This window comes from Falco peregrinus, chromosome Z (assembly GCF_023634155.1).
Source record: "Falco peregrinus isolate bFalPer1 chromosome Z, bFalPer1.pri, whole genome shotgun sequence".
Classification (NCBI taxonomy): Eukaryota; Metazoa; Chordata; class Aves; order Falconiformes; family Falconidae; genus Falco; species Falco peregrinus.
Window position 1 is genome coordinate 1,493,852 of NC_073739.1, and position 19,367 is coordinate 1,513,218.

A 19,367-nucleotide genomic window follows, 5' to 3' on the forward strand; every position below is an offset into this window, starting at 1 on the left:
TTGAAATTTAAACATAAATACTCCTATAGAAATATTGTGGTTTGAAGTCAGTAAAATGTAGCACAACTGCAACTTTATAACCCTGGACAGAAATACTGTTCTTGTATATAAGGAATGTACTTTTCATTTTAGAGAAAGTAAAAATTTGGAGGCGATGTCAAAGATGAACAGGTCAAATGTTTAGAATTCGGATTTAAATCACATGATTAAAAAAAAAAAAGGGGAATTATATTAATATGTATGAAATGATAAGTACCTGCCATCTCAGCCACCATCAGAACCGTAGCTGGCCTTGACTGACAGTGCCCTCCCTCCAAACTGTAGTCACCACCATCTCATAAGTGCGTTGCATTAATCTGAAGAAGAGTATGGGCAAGGAACTAGGTACAGAGCGATTATGCGGAAAGGAACACAGAATGCGGACTTTATTTAACCTGTGTGCATACTCATGACATGGTATGTGGCTGTTTTCCTGTGAGTTTCCAGCCCAGTGTTTACCCTTATGTTGTTAGCAATCTTTCTTAATTCTTATCTCTTTGTAGCAAAGAAGTTAATTACAACTCTGTGTTGAAAGTTCGTATGAAGTCCTTTAATACCCTGTGCTTTGAAATGTCCTTTGATGCAAAAAGAGATCATTAAGTGTCCTCTTTATTTCTGCAGTCAGATTGTCCAAAACCAGAGTGCTTTGAAACTTTGTCGGCAATGGAGCTTGCAGAGCAAATAACTCTTTTAGATCACGTAGTTTTCCGAAGCATACCCTATGAGTAAGTGTTCTCCTACGAGTGACTGAAGTGAGCGCGGTGGCTGAGCGCTGACTGGCAGTGCTAGGTACTACATTAATTCATGCTACTGACAAAAAGGTTTGCATACTTAACAGGATAATATCCTTCGGCTGTTTCTATTATTGACTCTGAGTCCCCTATAGTTTGATAGCGTTTTGAAAGCCTGAGTTCTTTGCCAAGAAAAAAAATCTGTGGTCTAAGGCTCTGGGCTAGTGAAGGGTAAATATAGTATGGAAGTGCTGAGTCTCCAGGGGGAGAGTGTCAGATCAGTTTCATTCATACAGCAGTTTAACATGGATATAACCACGTAAGCTGACAAGACCAATTTCAAATAGGGTCACAATACTGAAAAGTAGGATGGGGGGATTGGGGGAGGGGATTAAAAGAGTATTAAATCTGCTTTATAATATTTAATTGCTACAGACACCATTAAAAAATGGTATAGTGAAATGCTGGAATTAGTGGAAAGCTGTGTCAATTGGCTTCTAATAAAATGAGGTACACTTGAAATCCACTTAGGCTACAGTTACAGGCAGAGACTCTGTACTGTGCTTATTAAGAGCATTTTTGTTTGGTTTTTTTTCTCTTTCTTCAATGACTAGAGAGTTTCTTGGGCAGGGCTGGATGAAAGTGGATAAAAATGAGAGGACACCATATATTATGAAAACTAGTCAACATTTTAATGATGTAAGTACTCTTAAATATAGATTTTTCTGGGAACTCGATTGACACTATGACCTCTGGAAAAAAAAATACCTTTTTTCTTACAATGTGATGTAACTTCTTATCTAGTAGTGACTGAATGTTAAGTCTTTTTGTGATTAAACTTTTAAATCAAAGCACATGAAGGTTCTAATTTTCAAGAACTGGTACTCAGCATTTCAATGGCAATTTGACAGAGTAGAACATTTTAAACTGTACTACAATGTTGCTTACAGAAGAAACTAAATTTTCCCCAGAGATTGAAAATATAACACTGAATCTAATTAACAAATGCTCCTTGTATCCCCAACCATATCTATGGTCTTTACCATTTTTCTTGAATTTTACTGAGAGACTTCCCAAACAGTTTTATTCCTGTTGGCTTGGAGATACTCCCTGTTGCATCTCTTGCCCTTTTTTCATGTCATCATTCCCCCCAACACACACACTTCCCTACAACACTGTTCTCAATTCACTTTCTCTGGTTTTGTTAAGAGCTGTAAGTTCTGTTGTGCATTAGGTTTTTTCTGCCTTGTTCACTAAATAATTACATGTTGAAAGGAATTATATTTAAGTGTCCTATTTTTTTCCTCTTTGTTTGGTCAGATGAGTAACCTTGTTGCCTCCCAAATCATGAATTACGCTGATGTCAGCTCCCGGGCTAACTCAATTGAGAAGTGGGTAGCAGTAGCTGATATTTGTCGATGTTTGCATAATTATAATGGTGTGTTAGAAATCACATCAGCCTTGAACAGAAGTGCAATCTACAGACTTAAGAAAACTTGGAGTAAAGTATCCAAACAGGTAAGAAAGATAATGATTAAAAGTAGATTTCTTCTAGATTTCATTCACCAGTATGTTCAGAGAACAATGTGTTCAGACAGAATTCCTCCCATAAATATTTCTACTTTTATAATACTCTGACTATGTGCTGGAAGCACGGCGTAGTACTGATGTTTAATGTCAGGGTCTTTTGTGTGACATTTATCCTTTTTTTTTTCTATATCATTAATTAAATATCTGTGGGAACAAACTGATTTCAACAGAATCAGCAGGTGCCTAAGACTATGACTTGAGCCTGAAGTACTGAATTATTTGAGAAAACTAGATTTAGACATTTTCAGATACACATATCTAGGTGGTTGCTAGCTATAACTAAAGTCAGCTCAGGTGTCTAAGCTAGGGGCTGTATTTCCCTGTCTGTGCAGAAAGTCAATAGGAAGGCCAGCACTCCTCAAGGTGGTGAGTTTTTTACTACCCGGCAGAGACTGTAGACAACCAGCCTTCTTTCTCATTTAGTGTCCTAGTTTAGGTGCAGTGAATACCTCCCTTTAACCCTTACCGTGCTGCTGAGACTGTCACGGCATGTCTAAAGCTGGGAGAATGAATGCCAGTTACAAAAACAAGATGCAAAAAAAAGAGACTAGCCAGTATAGAGTATCCAGTCTTTTATGTTCTCTGTTTTAAATGGCTTGGAGAAATTGGTTGAATGATTTAAATAGCATTCTGCTCTTTCAGAAAAAGGTTAGTATTTTAGTATGGTGGAATTACAGAGCAAGTGAGTTGGTAGGACAGAGCCAGTCACTTTTAAGTTAGGCAGTATTTGCATACAGAGTTTACTCCAGTTGATTGGAAGATTTCAGGTTGCTCATTTTAAATCTGGCTAATTGACATGGAAAAGGTGGGCTTTTATCATTGCATTTCCTCCTCCATATGTTTCTGCAGCTTTTGCAAAGCACTAAAGCAGCCAAAGCAGTGAAATCCACTTAAAATACATTCTGACCATACTGCCTTCTCTAGTCGGCTTTTTCTCAACTGCTTTATAGTTGGTGCTACGTTTTTTTATTTAAAAAAAGTTTAAAATAATTTCCATGCAAACTGTTATATAAGAGTTTACCCCCCAAAAGTTTTTATGTTTAGAATTTGTTTGATGTTTAAACTTCCCGGTTAAACTAAAAAAAACCCAACAGATCAATGGTGTTGCAGTACTCCAGTACTTATTGGAAACCCAATCTGATTGTTTCATCAGCCTGCTATTTAGAAAAAAAAGAAAATGTCTCTTTCTGCCTAAAGCTTTCTCTTAATTGGAAATTCAGTTTCAAAAATTACAACTTTGTCATGATTCTCTATACTGTCTTAATTCTATAACATAAATAGACTGAAAAGCAAATTTATTTCACTTATGAAGTAACCAGGCTCTGATTGATGCCCACTGGAAGTAATTTGTGCAAGGTATATATTCAGTAATGTATTTTCAAATACATACTCAGGTTTTATCAGAAACTTTATCAAAACCAGCTTAGTGCATGCTGTAAGACATTAAACGTCCTTTACTGTCACATTTCAGTAAATGCAGCTGAGGATCCTCAGCAACATGTAAGATCAGCTCCTTAATATTCTTGTTTACACAGTAAACTGAATTGCTGACCATTACTTTAATGAATATGTGGTTTTTTCCTGAATTTGCAGGCTAATAATATTAGCATAGATACAGGTTCTGTGTATCACTCAAAGGAAAATCTTTAATGCTGCCTAATCTCCATTTTCAGAAGTGCGCTAGGTACTACAATAAAGCTAAATTCCTAATGCCTATGTTATTACTTTTGAAAATGGAGTGAAGATGCTAAGTGAATTACACCTTTTCTAAAATCTAATCCCAGTCATTTATGTGCAACAGCAGTGACATTTGTAATGCATTTTCTTTCTAGACAAAAGCTCTCATGGACAAGCTTCAGAAGACTGTATCATCTGAAGGAAGATTTAAAAACCTTAGAGAAATGCTCAAAAAGTATGCTTCCCTACACTGTACAATTGTGTTTTTTATAAGCAGTGGATAGTACACATTAAAGATTAATTGGCTTTGATTAAGCCTTAATATAATATTGGATAATATTTTTCCCTAATAACTTTTTACATTCTGGTTTTATTCTATTTGGTGTTATTGTTTTGCTGAATATCCTATGATTTAGCGCCCTGATAGATGAATATAGTATCTCCAGAGAATTACTGAAACAAATTAAACTATTAGTCTGTGTGAGCATTCCCTGTTGGGATTTTACTTACACGGATAAACTTTTTCAATAAATGTAAAGCCAGATTTATAAATAAAAGTTTGTATTCAAAAACAGGATTCCAAAGATTCCTTGTTCTAGATAAGAAGTCTAGGATTTAGGACTAAGCCTGAGTCACATCGAAGATCCGTTTACCTCTTTATCTTGTTTCTGACAGTGGCCAGTAGCTGATGAGAGGAACATAGTAACAGGACAAATGGACGGTGATATTTCCTGTCCTGTAGCCTCCCAGTCCCCTGTAGTCTTCCACTCTGGAAAGCAGCCTGCCTTTTTCTTACAGTAGTCCTTGAATATTTTTTTCTTTAATTGATTTGCCAGATTATGTTTGACCTTATGTGATTTTGGTATCCAAAATAACCCATGGCGAGGGTTCTACAGTTTATGTATTGACTCCAGCTGCATGCCTACAAAGCTTGTATTTTTGCAATTTATACTTCTGCAATTAGAAGTAGGACTGAGTGGTACAACCACTTTAAATGATCTTGAGAGAAACAGAGAATTGAACAGAGAATAATTCCGGGTACATTTCAAAATATATTTTTTCAATATATTCAATTATTAATTCAATAGTTCAAGTTAGTAAATTTTTACTTTAAAAATATTGTTGGGGACCTAATCACTTTTTAAAAAATGTTTTCACTCACAGTATATGAACAGGTACAAATAGAGCAGCTGTGGGTGCCCCATCCCTGGCAGGGCTCAAGGCCAGGCTGGACGGGGCTGGGAGCAGCCTGGGCTGGGGGGAGGGGGCCCTGCCCGGGGCAGGGGGGTGAGCTGGATGGACTTTAAGGTCACTTCTACCCCAAACTATTCTATGGTTCTATGATTCTAGGTACTCCTATGCACCTTTCAGTTAATGTTTGCTTGTCTGCATACAGCAGTCATCCCCATCATACAAAAAATACCCAGAATGAGGTGCAGTGCTAAGCATTGTCAGCAATCTGCCTAAGTTAACAGTACAGCCATCACCCTGTGTTCTTTTTATGCCACAGCTTCAGAAAACCAAGTTTGCTACTATTCCTGCTGAGGCAAGAATCAGTGAGTGTGGAGCAGTGATTATTGCATTAGGGAAGCAACAACAATTATCCCATTCCTCCTGTCCCTGCAATAAAAGATATCCCTGTTCTCTAGGGTCTCTATTCCCAGTTTTCCAGATCATCTTTGCTACCTCTCTGTCTTTCTCTTCCTTCTTTTGTGTTCACTGTTGAGAAGGCCTGAATAGACTTTGAAAGAATGGTATACACATATGTATGCATACAGATACATACACATATGTGTATGTATAAATAGGTATAATTACATGCATGTGTATACATATGTATGTATATATATCTCCACACTCGTGCAGTGCATGCATGCACACACGTGCAAACATGTACCCTTGCTATGCTAGACTGCTCACATGACTGCGGAACATCGACCACTCCCATGCGCATTTTATCTTCTGTGTACGATCTATTTCTGAGATTGCCTGTGAGCCAGGATTGAAATATGCTGGGAAGTGTTCTCTGATTCCAGAGTTTACCTGTCCTTCCTCTCACTCCATCACGTTACCATTCTGCCTTTTACTAAAGGTTATCAGCCATTAATATTAGATATTGGACAGAATACATTGAATTTGTCACAGGCAGAGCAAATGCAACTCAAGTGAAGTCGGAGAAGCTATTTGTCTTAGAAATGAATGCAGCCTGTTGATTAGAAGTATGCTAAGTAATAAAGAATTTGTGTGAGTTATAAAAAAAATTAGTATGCGAATTTAGCTACAGGAAATTGTGCTGATTTCTTGTTTCACAGTTGTAACCCACCTGCTGTTCCCTACCTTGGAATGTACCTGACTGACCTGGCATTTATTGAAGAAGGAACACCAAACTTCACTGAGGAAGGCCTTGTCAATTTTTCCAAAATGAGAATGGTAATTTTCTGTTCCTTGTGTGATTTCCCAACAGGTGTTTAATTGTGTGCGTTAATTATTGCTTCAGTTATAACTCCTTTGAATTTAACTTCTAAGATGTACACGTGTATTGGCATCATGCAAGATAGGTAGCTATATGAAAGCAACTACTTGACTTCTATCACCACCTTCTGGTAAACTGAGTATTTTTACGGGGTGAATTTGCCTCCAATTTGTTCTCTGAGAAATGGCAGACAGAAAAAAAAAGCCATCCAAAGCTCATGAAGGAGCAACAAACAGCTTTTTGAAATAACCAAAATTAAAGGGATGTTTTGATTCAGCAGAAAGCAGTAATCACAATCTTCATATGTGCTAGGATCTATCTAAAAAGCATTTTAAAGGTGATTTCTCGCCGACTACCATGTAATGTTTTGTAACAACTCCTCAGAGGAAAGCATGGAAATTTCTCTTCTAATCTAAGCTTAATGCCCTTCTGATGGCTACACGTTGCAGCAGTCACTCAAGGCAAAGAAAGAGAGGTTATCAGTATAGGGAGAGGAGAGACAAGGTGCTTCACTGGAGACTGACTGAACAATAAATGGTTAATTTTGGGAAATTAAATCCTCGGAAGCTTTAGGAGATCACCTCTGCCCTTCTCTTCTCTCCTCCCAGGATAAACTGTGTAATTTCATGCAAAATTCTTGCCTTATGTGGCTTAGCTGAAGTCAAAATGCATTTGTACTTACTCATATACATGTATTTTTTTTAAAGATCTCACATATTATCAGGGAAATACGACAGTTCCAGCAGACCTCCTACCGCATAGAGCATCAGCAGAAGGTAAGGTTCTTCTTAGGCATTGTTACCTACTAATGAAATCAAAGCTGTGTTGGCAATTAGCTATATGATACAGCTGTTGTGGGAGGCTAAAACCAATGTATTCAGCTCACATGCACACAGAGGAGAGGACAGACAGCAATACGGACAGGTACTCTGGGGCTGTAACACCCTCACCCTGGCAGAAACTCCATCGACATTGTATATAAAAGCAATTTTTTTCCTCTTTCTCAGGAAGCTGTCTTCGTGGGTCTGGGGTATGAGGAAAGGGGTTCAAAGGGAAATGTGTTCTCCCTGCCTAGCTGAAAGTGTAATTCCCCAGGGAATCCCAGAATCCCAGGATTAGGGGACAAGGGATGGCCCAAGCATCTACTGATGCTGTGTGCATCCTGCAGTTCTTTTCCTCTTGTCCCTCATGGGAGTGATGAAAATTTTCCCAAAGCCGGTCTTTGCTTTCAGAGAAGGTTTCATCTCAGACTCCAGAAGAGCAACACGGGCTTAGGTAACCTGGCTAAGGATTTGCCCATTCCTAAGAGGCGGCACTTAATTCCTACAGCGCTGCTGGTGCACCATTAAAACAAGTTGTTGTTTTGTAAGAACATAACATGAGGGATCTCAGGATCCAAAGTGGGCTGAAGCAGAAAAGGAAAGCAGAGAAATTTGTGTGGAAGTAACATACAGTCTGTTCATCTGTGTTTTCTCCATTCCAGGTCACTCACTACTTACTTGACAAGACACTCATCATAGATGAAGATACCTTGTACGAGCTTTCCCTGAAGATTGAACCCAGACTCCCCGCCTGAAGAGCCAGCTTTGCCTCAGAGTCTACAGAAGGCTTTAGTACAATGAACAAAATCCTGCATGCCATGTTCTAAAGACAGCAAGGGAAATACTGTGAAGAACACAAGCTCTCTTTTCCAGTAAGAGATACAGAGCCTCAAGGATTTCCCTCTCAGGCAATGAAAACGAGCATTGAAGGTGGAAGGCTAAAGATGCTTCCTACCTGGATTAAGCGATTGCTGCTTTGCAAAGATAATGTTTTGCAGTACAGAGCATGCATTTAATGGAAAATAGGAGACTTTCCTGTGAATGGGTGCTCATTGTAGCCATCTCATGTGACAAATTGAAAGTACACATTTAAATGGTGGTAATATATTCAGGTATATTAAGATAAATGAGCAAAATGAGATGGCTGTGATGTCGTCTGGGTTGATGTCTAACTATGCGTTCACTGAGGCAGTAATGTTAGTAGTGTCCTCATACTCTGTTAACTTCATTGAAAAAACAGGATCTTAACAGTAATCTACTATCCTGGAGTGACATTAAGGTAACATTTAGTATCTTCAGATCTGCAGTTGTTCAGAATACTTGTTATACATTTAATGCTACCCTTTATAATATGTTACCTGCTTTAAACGTCTTGTCAGCCTTTTCTAAGGTGACTGATTTTACCTGTAAATGAATTGTAACTATTTTTTCATTAACATACAATGAGAGTATTTAGAGCATGGAGAGCAAATGAGCTAGTTGAATAGCTGTAAATAGTTGCCAGCCTTGCAAGCTTCGTCTGGGAAGTACAAGGTTAGGAGCTAGACCTCAGACTCGAGAAATCCAGATGTGCAGTGAACGGGGTGGTTAGTCATGTTGCACACAGCCCTGGAAGAGGCACTTTATTTTTCTGCACCTCCTGCAGCTTCTCTGACAAGTCAGGCTACGGAGCACTTTCTGGACGCACTGTGGAGAGAAACACGTCTGGTCTGGCAGTGGGCAGTGATCAGTGATGAACACTAGGAGTTGGAGTGACAGTTCCATTTTGTGTGGAATCAGTGGTTTGAAAAACGTCTATTTTTTTGTTCAGCCATTCAGCACTGACTTAACTGTAAAATTGTTCACAAGTGGCAAACTTTGAATGCCAGAAAACACAAACTGTATATTTTTATCTGAGCTAGTAATTATCACTTGCATATGGGCATATGTTTAAGAAAATGTGCTATGTGTAAATGTTTTCAAAACCTATGCTTCTGTGACATACCAGGTAGATAGATGTCATTTCTACAGCTAGTTGCTACTTCCTGAATTTTCCTGGTCAAGGGTGGCCTGCTGTAGCTGCATGGAAAGTGAGCTCAAATGCATGCTGTGAAGTGCATCATAGTATAAAACGCAGGTATTAGCACTGTTGAAAAAAATTGGCTGGAAAAGTGTCCTTACTTTTCCAATGATACTCAGCCAGTTGAAGAAATAGGGCTATATCACTGTATACCTCCCTTAAGTCCTCTCAGGGAGATAGATGTTTAAAACAGATTGTGACCTAGGCCTATTTGATCTGACATTTGTTACCACAGTCATGATGCTTCTTAACGATGGTGATGAAAAACGGATCTGCCTGGCTTGTGGTTTTTGTCTTTATTTGCACTTTAATTATATTGCTGGCCCAGCCCAGAGCTGCACAATAAATTCCATTCGTTCTGTCTGAGTGTAATTGCTAGCATCTATAAATGTACCTTAGCAACTGTAAATTTCATTAAGGTTCTTCACCACAAGGACCATCTCTTTGTAAATAACTGCATGAGGAAACATCACAGATACTGGAAAATTCCTTGATTAGAAAAGCAGACAGCAACAGAAAAGGAAATTCCAGAAACATTTTAAATAGTTCTGGTTAACGATTGCTGTAGAAATGAACATGGAAAATGTTACTTACAGAAGCTTTTTACTGTCAAAAATGTGCTTGTTCTTTTCACTAATGACTGACAAGAAGCCGATTGCATCCTGATGCATGATACAAAAGAAAAAAAAGCATGGTTTAATGTGGACCACGAAACCAGCTTACTGTGTCTTTTCTATACAGAAGCAGTAGTAATTGCTTATGCTTATGAAACTGTGGTTTCATAAAACACTTTGAAGTAATAAAGAAACAGGGAAAAAAGTGGTCCAAAAAGTGGTTTCTTAACTTGGTTTTACTGTTTCTCTGTTAAGAAAATGTGTAACAACTGTCAGTGTCAATTGACATCTGTTGTATGCTACTAACTGCTGCTTTATCTGCCTGTACCCTATTTTACCAAACTTCCTTGATGTTCTTAGGGTTACAGGGTACAATTCTTCATCTTACTCTTTTCACAGTTTGTTGTTTTGTACTTTGTGTGTGTATATTGGTTCTTCAGAGTTAAAAAAAATTCAATGCATTTTAACGCTTGCAATATGCAGGGGTAGTGCTGTGCTCGTGCTACAGTATTACATATGAACAGAGAGGAAGGCAAAGGATTACACATGGTTTTTTTCAAAGGTGCTGAGCATCTCTATCTTTAAATCAGTAGACAATGTGATAGTTCAGCCCCTCTGGAGAAGCATATACTATTTATATGCCAAAAGTTACCTCTTGGGTCAGTGGCACAATTTATATTAGAATCACTAGAGTAACTAGACACTCGATTTGTGCTCAGAGTAACATAAAAAAAAAAAAAAAAAAGGGTTGCGGTCATAGTAATGTTTGATTTGCTGCTGACTGAGATTAACGTTTTTGGTTGGGGATACAATGCATTCATTAAAATACAGGAGGTGACCGCTCAAAGAACTGAGCATGCATTTTGCTATCTGTGGCACTAGCCAGTGTTGCAACCCTAACCAAAGCTGGAAACAGCTGTTCTGCAGAAATCCTACACGGCGAGCGTAGAGCAGTGTGTCTGCCCCGCAGTCGGGTTGTGTACTTCACGTGTAAGTGGCCCGAGTGCCTCTGCTACAGTACTGCCGCAGTGTTTGAGCTATGGCAATAGTTAGTAGGCAGCAGCAACCTGCTTTATGTGAGGCTTTGCCTAGTACATCTGTATAACCAGCTAGTGCAGTGGTCTCCCTGTACAGCGTGCAGGGATTGTGGAGCTCCTTGCTACCAGCTTCTCTGTGCCACTCCACCACAGCCATGTAATAGATAGAGATAGAAATCCCAGTCATAAAACACCCACTGTTTACCTATGGTGTTTTAGGGAGGATGTCTCCAAGTGAGGACTTTGTCACTTGGATCTCGCTGTCATTTAGAGTCTTGTCCATTACAGCTTTTATGCCGTGGAAGCAGAGCTGACTTGCTTTTCTGCAGCTGGAGCTGAAAAAGCCCAGCTGATTCAGGATTCGTGAGAAAGAGAAGGGCTGAAGCGCCTATCTACTTGCCTTTCTTAGCTCTTCGGTCCTGCTGCGCCAGCCAGATGCAGCAGCAGTTCTCACACTGGAGGGGCTGCTCCCTTCGGCACTCCCCGGACAAAACCGCCTCTTGGTGCACGGGCTGGCTAGCCACAATGGGGATAGCATATTTCACCCACTGGTTCAGCAGTGGGCACACTTGCCAGCAAAGTCCGAGGGGAGTTTTGCAGTATTTTTTTATTGCATCAGTAGCAGCCTGGATTCAGCCCATAGTTATCTGGGAACCTGGGCAGCAGCACAGACACGTCCCCTTCCATGTGACAGCACTTGTGACGCGCTGATACAGGGTTAGAGTTGCCTTCACCCCAGCCTTCACGCTCCCCCGTTCCTCTCCTTCCCCCGCTAAATTCACCAGTATTGTTAGTGGACTGAGCCTGTGATTAGTCATCATGTGGAAGAAAACACAGATCCGTTGAATTTACAGTGGCCGTAGCTGTATATTCTGTCCCTTTCTTTCAGCTAGTCCTGTCAGACACAAACGCGTAGCTGAATAGTCGGAGATGATTCTGGGACTGATCACCCTTACTGAAAAGTAAGGAAGAGGTCTCTGCTCTTTCTGTTTTCCTAGTTCTTAATTCTTATTATTGTTCTGTAGGATAAAAAGGAACTTTGCTATTTGAAGTATTTATTAACTTTAATCATGTTGATTTTTATTTCAGGACATGTTCATTATCCCAAATCTTCCTTCATCATTATTTATTTTAAGGGTTTTACAAAACATTGTTCTGTTTGTATAGATATTCAGTCTTTCCTCCTTTCACTCGTATCAGTAACGTTAAACTGAGAGATATTATTTAAAATTCTCACCGATAGAGACATTTTTACCCACGCATAATTGTTATTCATTAAGGGCAAAATCCTTCAGACCTCATTCTGATAATACCTTAGGCTTCACCGAGAGCTTTTCGTAAGTAAGCATTTGGGGATCTGGCTCTCAGCTATTTGCCTGTTACAGTTTATGCCTCCAAAGGTCAAATGTCTCTGTGTAGGATGCTTTGTGTCCAATATGCTGCTCAACTATGGTTGTTTTGTTGTACCTTTACTTTTAAAATAGTCTCTGAAGTTTTGTTCTTTAGGAGAATAGATGTATGTTTATTTAAGAGATGTACCTATAACATGTTACTTAGTGCACAATCCAGGTGTTTTTGCATGTATTGTAACTTATCTTTTGACCTGAGGTTATTGCTTTGTATTGTTAGTAATGCATATCAGGCAGGGTGTTGTGCCTGTATGCTAATTAAATATTCTTTTTTCCTGGAGTTTCGAGAGTCCTTACCAGTGTCTGTTTATTTTTTTACCCCTAATGGTGAATAATTAAATCTACTCCTTAATTACTGAGTCTTTTAGAGAAACATGGGAGGGGAAGGGACAAGCCAGTAATAAAAAGGGCAAAAACTGGAGACAATTCCGCATCTCTATGGAGAACAAATGGTTTGAATTACTGCATTTTACTCTTGTAGCTGCTGTGGGCATCGTTGGGGATAATGCTGATTTCAACTTGGAACAGAATTAATCCTACTTCATAACAGAAATTCTGGTCCACAGTGAAGTGTACAGCACAAATAACTAACTTAAGACATGTAACAGCTTAAACAAGCAGCCACGCAGCTCATTCTTCAGCTGAGGAAAGCCTCTCCTCTTCCATACCTCCGTTCCACTTATAGGAAGTTACAGGTAAAGGTGGCGTTTAAATATCATTTCAGAAGATGTTTAAGGACTCCCCATTTCAATAGACTATTTCTTTAAGCAAAAGGCAGTTAATTATATAAACAGACAGTAAATAACATTGTCCCTAACTTCTTTGTCCGGTTGTTCTGCATTTGGACTTTTGTCTAAACGTACCTTGGCTGGTGTCGTACCCTGGATGTAAAGAAACAGTATAGCCACATTTTATACCCAAGTAAACACAGAAAACATCTTAGGTTTCTAGGTATGGTATGTCCCTCTCTTGCAATAGGAAAACAAGTCACATGAGGATAAAATAACTTTCAAATTCAGGCAAAATAGTTGATAGAGTGTAAGACTACAAAGCCAGGTGTCCAGCTTCTGTCGTATACTAATCAATGTTCACCGCTTTACTTTGTTGAACTGGGTGATTTCTATCTTTAAGGTAGAAAAATGCCTATTTATTTCAAGAACTAATACATTTTAAGTAACTAAAGAGTAATGGCACATCAGGTCTGAGTAAGATGGAGATAAAGCAAGTGATGTATTTGTACCAGCATCTATTTGATACTCTGTGACCTTACAGTCACATTTTCTGCCATCTTTTTACATTTTTGGTGTTTCACATAAAAACAAATTGACTGAGAGCACAACTTCCTCTTGAATTTGTCAGATATTTTCAGTGCAAGGAAAAAAAATCAAAGCACTTGCCAAACAGCTCTGTTTGAAAGTACTGCAGGATAGTTTTAATTTCAAGTTGTTTTCCCCACACTTTAAACCATTTCTTTAACCTTATGTCAAAGATTTGGCTGGTTTTTGGCCATGATCATAGTAGAATCACAGAATGGTTCGAGTTGGAAGGGACATTTAAAGACCATCCAGCCCATCCCCTGCTACAGGCAGGGACACCCCCTTCCCCCAGCCCAGGCTGCCCCCAGCCCCGTCCAGCCTGGCCTTGAGCCCCCCCAGGGACGGGGCACCCACAGCTGCTCCGGGCAGCCCGGGCCATCTCACCACCCTCACCGTACAGAATTCCTTCCCAGTATCTTACCTAAACCCACCCTCTTCCAGTCTCAAACCGTCGCCCCTCGTCCTGTCACTACAGGCCCTGGTAAAACATCTCTCTCCACCTTTCTCGTAAGCCCCCTTTATGGATCAGGAGCCCACCAGAAGGTCTCCCCGGAGCCTTCTCTTCCCCAGGCCGGACAAGCCCAGCCCTCCCAGCCTGTCCTGACGGGAGAGGTGCTCCAGCCCCCTGACCATCTTCGTGGCCCGGCTCTGGACCCGCTCCAGCAGGTCCGTGTCTGTCCTGTGCCGAGGGCGCCGGGGCTGGGCGCCGCGCTGCCGGGGGGTCTCACCACAGCGGAGCAGAGGGGCAGAGCCCCCTCCTCTGACCTGCTAGTCCCACTGCTGGTGATGCAGCCCAGGGTATGGCTGACTCTGCGCTGCAAGGGCACATTGCCAGCTCATGTCTAATTTTGTGTCCACCTGCATCCCAAAGCCCTTCTCTGCAGGGCTGCTCTCAATTGATTTAACCATGAGTCTGAACTAATATCAGGTATTATGCAGGACCTGGCACTTGGCTTGGTTGAACTTGATGAGGCTCACATGGACTCACTCCTCCAGCCTGCCCAGGTCCCTCTGGATGGCATCCCTTCCCTCCAGTGAGTCAGCTGCACCACACAGCCTGGTGTCAGCTGCAGACTTGCTGAGGGTGCGCTCGATCCCACTATGTCATTAATTAAGCTATTAAATAGTACTGGTCCTAATATGGACCCTTGAGGGACACCACTGATTTCCACTTGGACATTGAGCCATTGACTGTAACTCTTCAGGCGCCACCATCCAACCAGTTCCTTATCCATCCAACAGTCCATCTATCAAATCTGTATCTCTCCAATTCAGAGAGAAGTATGTTGTGGAGGACCACGTCAAAGGCCTTACATGGGCCCAGATAGATGACATCCGTAGCTCTTCCCTTGTCCACTGATGCATTCATTCAATAGTAGAAGACCACTAGGTTAGTCAGCCATGATTTGCCATGCTGTCTGTCTCTCCTCAGCTCCCTGCCTTCTATATGTTTTGACCTGTCTTCCAGGCGGATCTGCACAATGATCTTACCAGGCACAGTAAGATCATGGATTATTCTTTAAGAAGTATTTAGCAGGGGGGTGTCTGTTTTCTACTTTTTAGTATGTTGCAAGAAAACAACTAAATAGCTGTAAAATTATGGACTCACTGAAATGATCAAACCACCAAGGAAATCTGACAGCACACAACCCTTTTTAATCTTAACCGGGAAAAAAGGGAGGAGGCTAGCTGGGACCAGCTGTTCAAAATCCTCAGCTCTGTGAAGAAAAAAATGAAATTGGTCTTGACTGTGCAAAGGGAATGAATGAGAATTGTGAAGACTGAACTGTGCCTTGAAAGTTATATTCTAATGTTCTGGCCCTGTCTGTGTATAGCCTCGAAGAAGTAGCATTTGAGAAGAGCAGATTTTTGCTTTAAATTTTCAGTTTTGAAGAGGACTGAAAAAATCACTGGTGTTCATTCCAACTCCCTGGCAGCTGGAACAACCCTGTACATGTGGGTTGGTTAGTGTAGTAGCAGAAGCCATTTAAAATGTGTTTTCCTAGAGTAGCAACTCCACTGTGTAAGCCTCTTTGAGTCAGACACCACCCTACCACACTAATGCTTATGGTGTCCGTAGGCCTAAAAGATGGGTCAGAAACGGCAACAACTGCTAAAAGCTTGTGTTCTCTCCTGATGCGCTTCCTAGAAGACCTTAATTTATATAGATTGGACACAATACATATAAATCATGTCTAGTTCCTAGAGTGTTTCATATAAATCAAAAGTAGTAACTTTTCCAGCCAGAGAAGACACAAAGTCTCATCAATGCTTTCTATTCCACCCTAAATCTAAATATTTTATTTATTCCATTTAATCTGCTGTTAAAATTTCATTTGCAATGACTGAGCCTTGTGAAAAAGAGCAGCTTTTTTCCTTCTCTAACCATGCCTGCTGGAGTTTCCATGACAAAAAATGCTTGATCAGCATGGTGGAAAGATGGAAGGTGGCCAGAGTTCAGTGTATCTGTGTGTTTGTTGCCTGTGTTTCTCTAGTTAATATTCTTCTGAATTCCCTGATAATCACAATCTCAGAACTGATTAATTTTGCCATTTTGGTACCCTTGAGAAAAAACAGCATTTCTGTGAGATACAGATACTCTTTTTCATTTTTTAAATGAGACAACACTTTGCAAAAATGTCAAGCAATAGCAAATTTTCAAAGGGCTGAAATTGTCTGAAACAGAATTGTTGACTTTTTCACACACCATGATCTACACGAGGTAATTCCTATTTTCAGTCTTAACTCTCTAATTAAAAACATATGCATTGAGATACCATCCAAAGCAGTCTGCAGGACAGCTGGCAAAAATAGTCTTATCACTTTTTAGGCAATTTTGCTGAAGGTCATATGATTCTGTTTTAAGGATTTTGGATATTCCTGCTTTTCCAAAGGGCCAACTCCATTTCTAGGAAAACCTTTTCTCCTCCCTTTGGCCAGAAAACACACTGCTAATTACAGAGAACCTTTCCTATAGTATGTGGTGGATGTCCTGTGAAGAGCAACTTCAATAACTTAAAATAATGGGTTATTTTTAACAGGTTGGTTGGATCTAGTTGAGCTCTCCATTTAGTAGACACAAACTAGCATCTCAAAGCGCCTTTCTTCGGGGTAATCACAACCACAGGAGGTCTGTTCTGTGCCTACTTGTGCGCTTGGTCATGGGTAATTTGTGCCCATGCTTAGCACCAAGTACTTGCTTAAATTCCATGAACTTCAGTGGGATGTTAATGGTTGAACACCACCTCAAAATGGAATTTTCTTCCAGTTTGAGACCTCAGTGAATGCATATACTCTACCTAAGTGGATATTGAACATTCACAGTCACAGTGAAATCTCAGTAAGAGGTCTGGTAACCATTTGGTAAACAGTTATATTTATTCCCAAGATGGTATGCTTCACTACCTTATTCTGTCTTTAGGAATCTTAAGAATTAAAGATCCGTTGGACTTGAAAACCAGTGATTGACATTGCACCAGGGGCAAGACAACTGCCAGCTTATAAGGACATTGCGTGTTTGGCAGCTCTTTGCAGCTGTACAATAGCAGAGCTCTGCTCCAGCAGCAGGAGGGTTGGTGATTAGTGTCCTGGCAGGCTCTTCAGAACAAACATGGCATCTTCTAATTCCTAATTTGATACGTATTCTAAGTAAGAATAACTAGGCTTATAATTTATGTCCTGATCCCTTTGATTGCTAATAAATTATTTCCCACATATGGAAATCTGACTTTATAGACATTTTCTTTGACAGAAATGTGCTAATCAGAAAGGCCTTCCCGTAAAACAAAATTACCTTCATTTGCTCTGTATACGTAACTCCTCTGCTTAGCAGCTCCCAGAACAAACTCCAATGGGGCACAAATTGTTGCTGAATTTCAGATGAACTCCCTGTGCAGGGACAGAAGGCATTAATATGGATAGCAACTGAATTAACTCTCAGCTACTGCTATTTACCCAGCACAAGCAATGAAACCAAGACAGCATTTTAATTGGGAGATTTCACATAAATATTTAGGTTACATAGTGATGTGAACGGGGCATTATGTAGCATCCCAATTGTTTCTGTAACCGAGTTCCTCACAAAGCAGATCAAAGAACAGTAGCAATACCAAACTATTTTTTAAGTATTAACGGTATGTTCTTCAGAAATCATAAAGGAACTTGCTAACACTCTTTGCCAGGTGTTTGTGGTGTTAGCTAGCAGGCTGAGCTTTGTTTGCAAGGCACCTCCGTCCATGGCACCACCTACTTCGAGGTGAAGGTCTTTGACTGTTCAAGGGCTTTATGAAAAAGGCTGCCTTTAGTCACAAGTTTAAAAACGAGGTTTGTTTTAAACTTGTGACAGAGGGATGACAATGGCCACCACCGAAGTGTCAGTACGCAAAGCTCTGCATTAAATGCAGGCTGGGGGGGTTACAGCAGGAGGAAAAGATGTGACACAGCCACAAAGAAGCTTTTGCTGAGTTTGAAAGGAAAAGCTGGTTTCTGTTTACTTTGCCAGTTCCTGCACAGGGGTGGATTTGTTATGCTCGTATGTCTGTACTCATGTTACCTCAAGAGATCCTCAGCTGGATTATTTTTTATTTTTTTCAATCGATACCAGAAGCATGGTGTTGCGTTGATAAAAAGCAGGTGTGGTAGAGAGGGGGTGTTTCAAATACTCGGTAGTCCAGATGCATTGATCTGGAGTGGCTGTTTTGTTTTTAATTACGGTGGGCATGCATGGCTCTCATTAACCCAAACAAGTCATGACATTTTGGGGGAGAGATGCCTGTGTTTTGTGACATTTCAAAAATCTGAGATCTGGGTTTAGGAAATTGCTGTGTAAGGAACTGTTTATTCAAATTGCTATTCAAGCAATAGTCAACGTACAAAGGAACAAGTATTTTAAATACTTGGATTTTCAAAAGCTGCACAGAACTGGCCTCTGTGTTCCTGTCAGCCTTGATAAATGTTCAGATTCAGTGGGAGCAGAGCCACATTGAAGAAAATGACTATTATCCTTTGCTTTCCGAACCATCCTGTGTTCTTTCTTCCCCCACTTTACCACTATGTAGCGATAGTAATTTTAAATGCGAGGCTTCAGATACTGTTCTTTTTACATTTCACATTTCTGGACCCCTCTGCCTTACAAAGAGTTAAGACCTGACGTTGTGAATTAAAAGGTAAAGGGAGAACAAGAAGTGCCCACTGTGATCTCAGCTCGTTCCGGGGCCTGCTCCCTGCTCCGACCCATTTCCATCGGGGGTGCGTGCAGCTGGATTTACCCTGCTCTCCATGTCTCTCAGGAGGCGTTCAGGCAGCCGAGGCAATCTGGCACAGAAGCTGCTCTTGACCTTTCTCTTTTTGGCTGGCACTAAATGGGCCCTTGGGGGTGAGTCGGCAGAGTGCACCTTGTTGCAGTTAAGCATCTGGCCAGCCATGTGCTGGCATGAACTCTTTCCCCCTGAGAAATATTTGAAAGACGAAGTTGCCATCACCCAACTGCTATGTGCCCCCCTCCAACCACATCCCACTCACATCCTCAAGGGCACCCTTGTGCGAGCAAATGTCACTCACCTAACCCCGTGAAATAGGATTGGCCACGGCAGCAATTATTTT

General features: G+C 40.5%; 1 protein-coding gene across 2 annotated transcripts in view; it reads left to right on the forward strand.

Moving 5' to 3' along the window:
- Positions 1–12,730, forward strand: part of RASGRF2 (Ras protein specific guanine nucleotide releasing factor 2) — a 131,976-nt gene extending 119,246 nt beyond the window's left edge. For both annotated transcript variants that reach the window (XM_055791362.1, XM_055791363.1), the window contains exons 21-27: positions 661–764; positions 1,385–1,469; positions 2,091–2,288; positions 4,193–4,272; positions 6,350–6,467; positions 7,218–7,286; positions 7,994–12,730. In XM_055791362.1, coding sequence (XP_055647337.1) covers positions 661–764; positions 1,385–1,469; positions 2,091–2,288; positions 4,193–4,272; positions 6,350–6,467; positions 7,218–7,286; positions 7,994–8,086 — 747 coding nt within the window. In that variant the 3' untranslated portion in view covers positions 8,087–12,730. The remainder of the gene's footprint in view (positions 1–660; positions 765–1,384; positions 1,470–2,090; positions 2,289–4,192; positions 4,273–6,349; positions 6,468–7,217; positions 7,287–7,993) is intronic.
- The last annotated feature ends 6,637 nt before the right edge of the window (positions 12,731–19,367 follow it).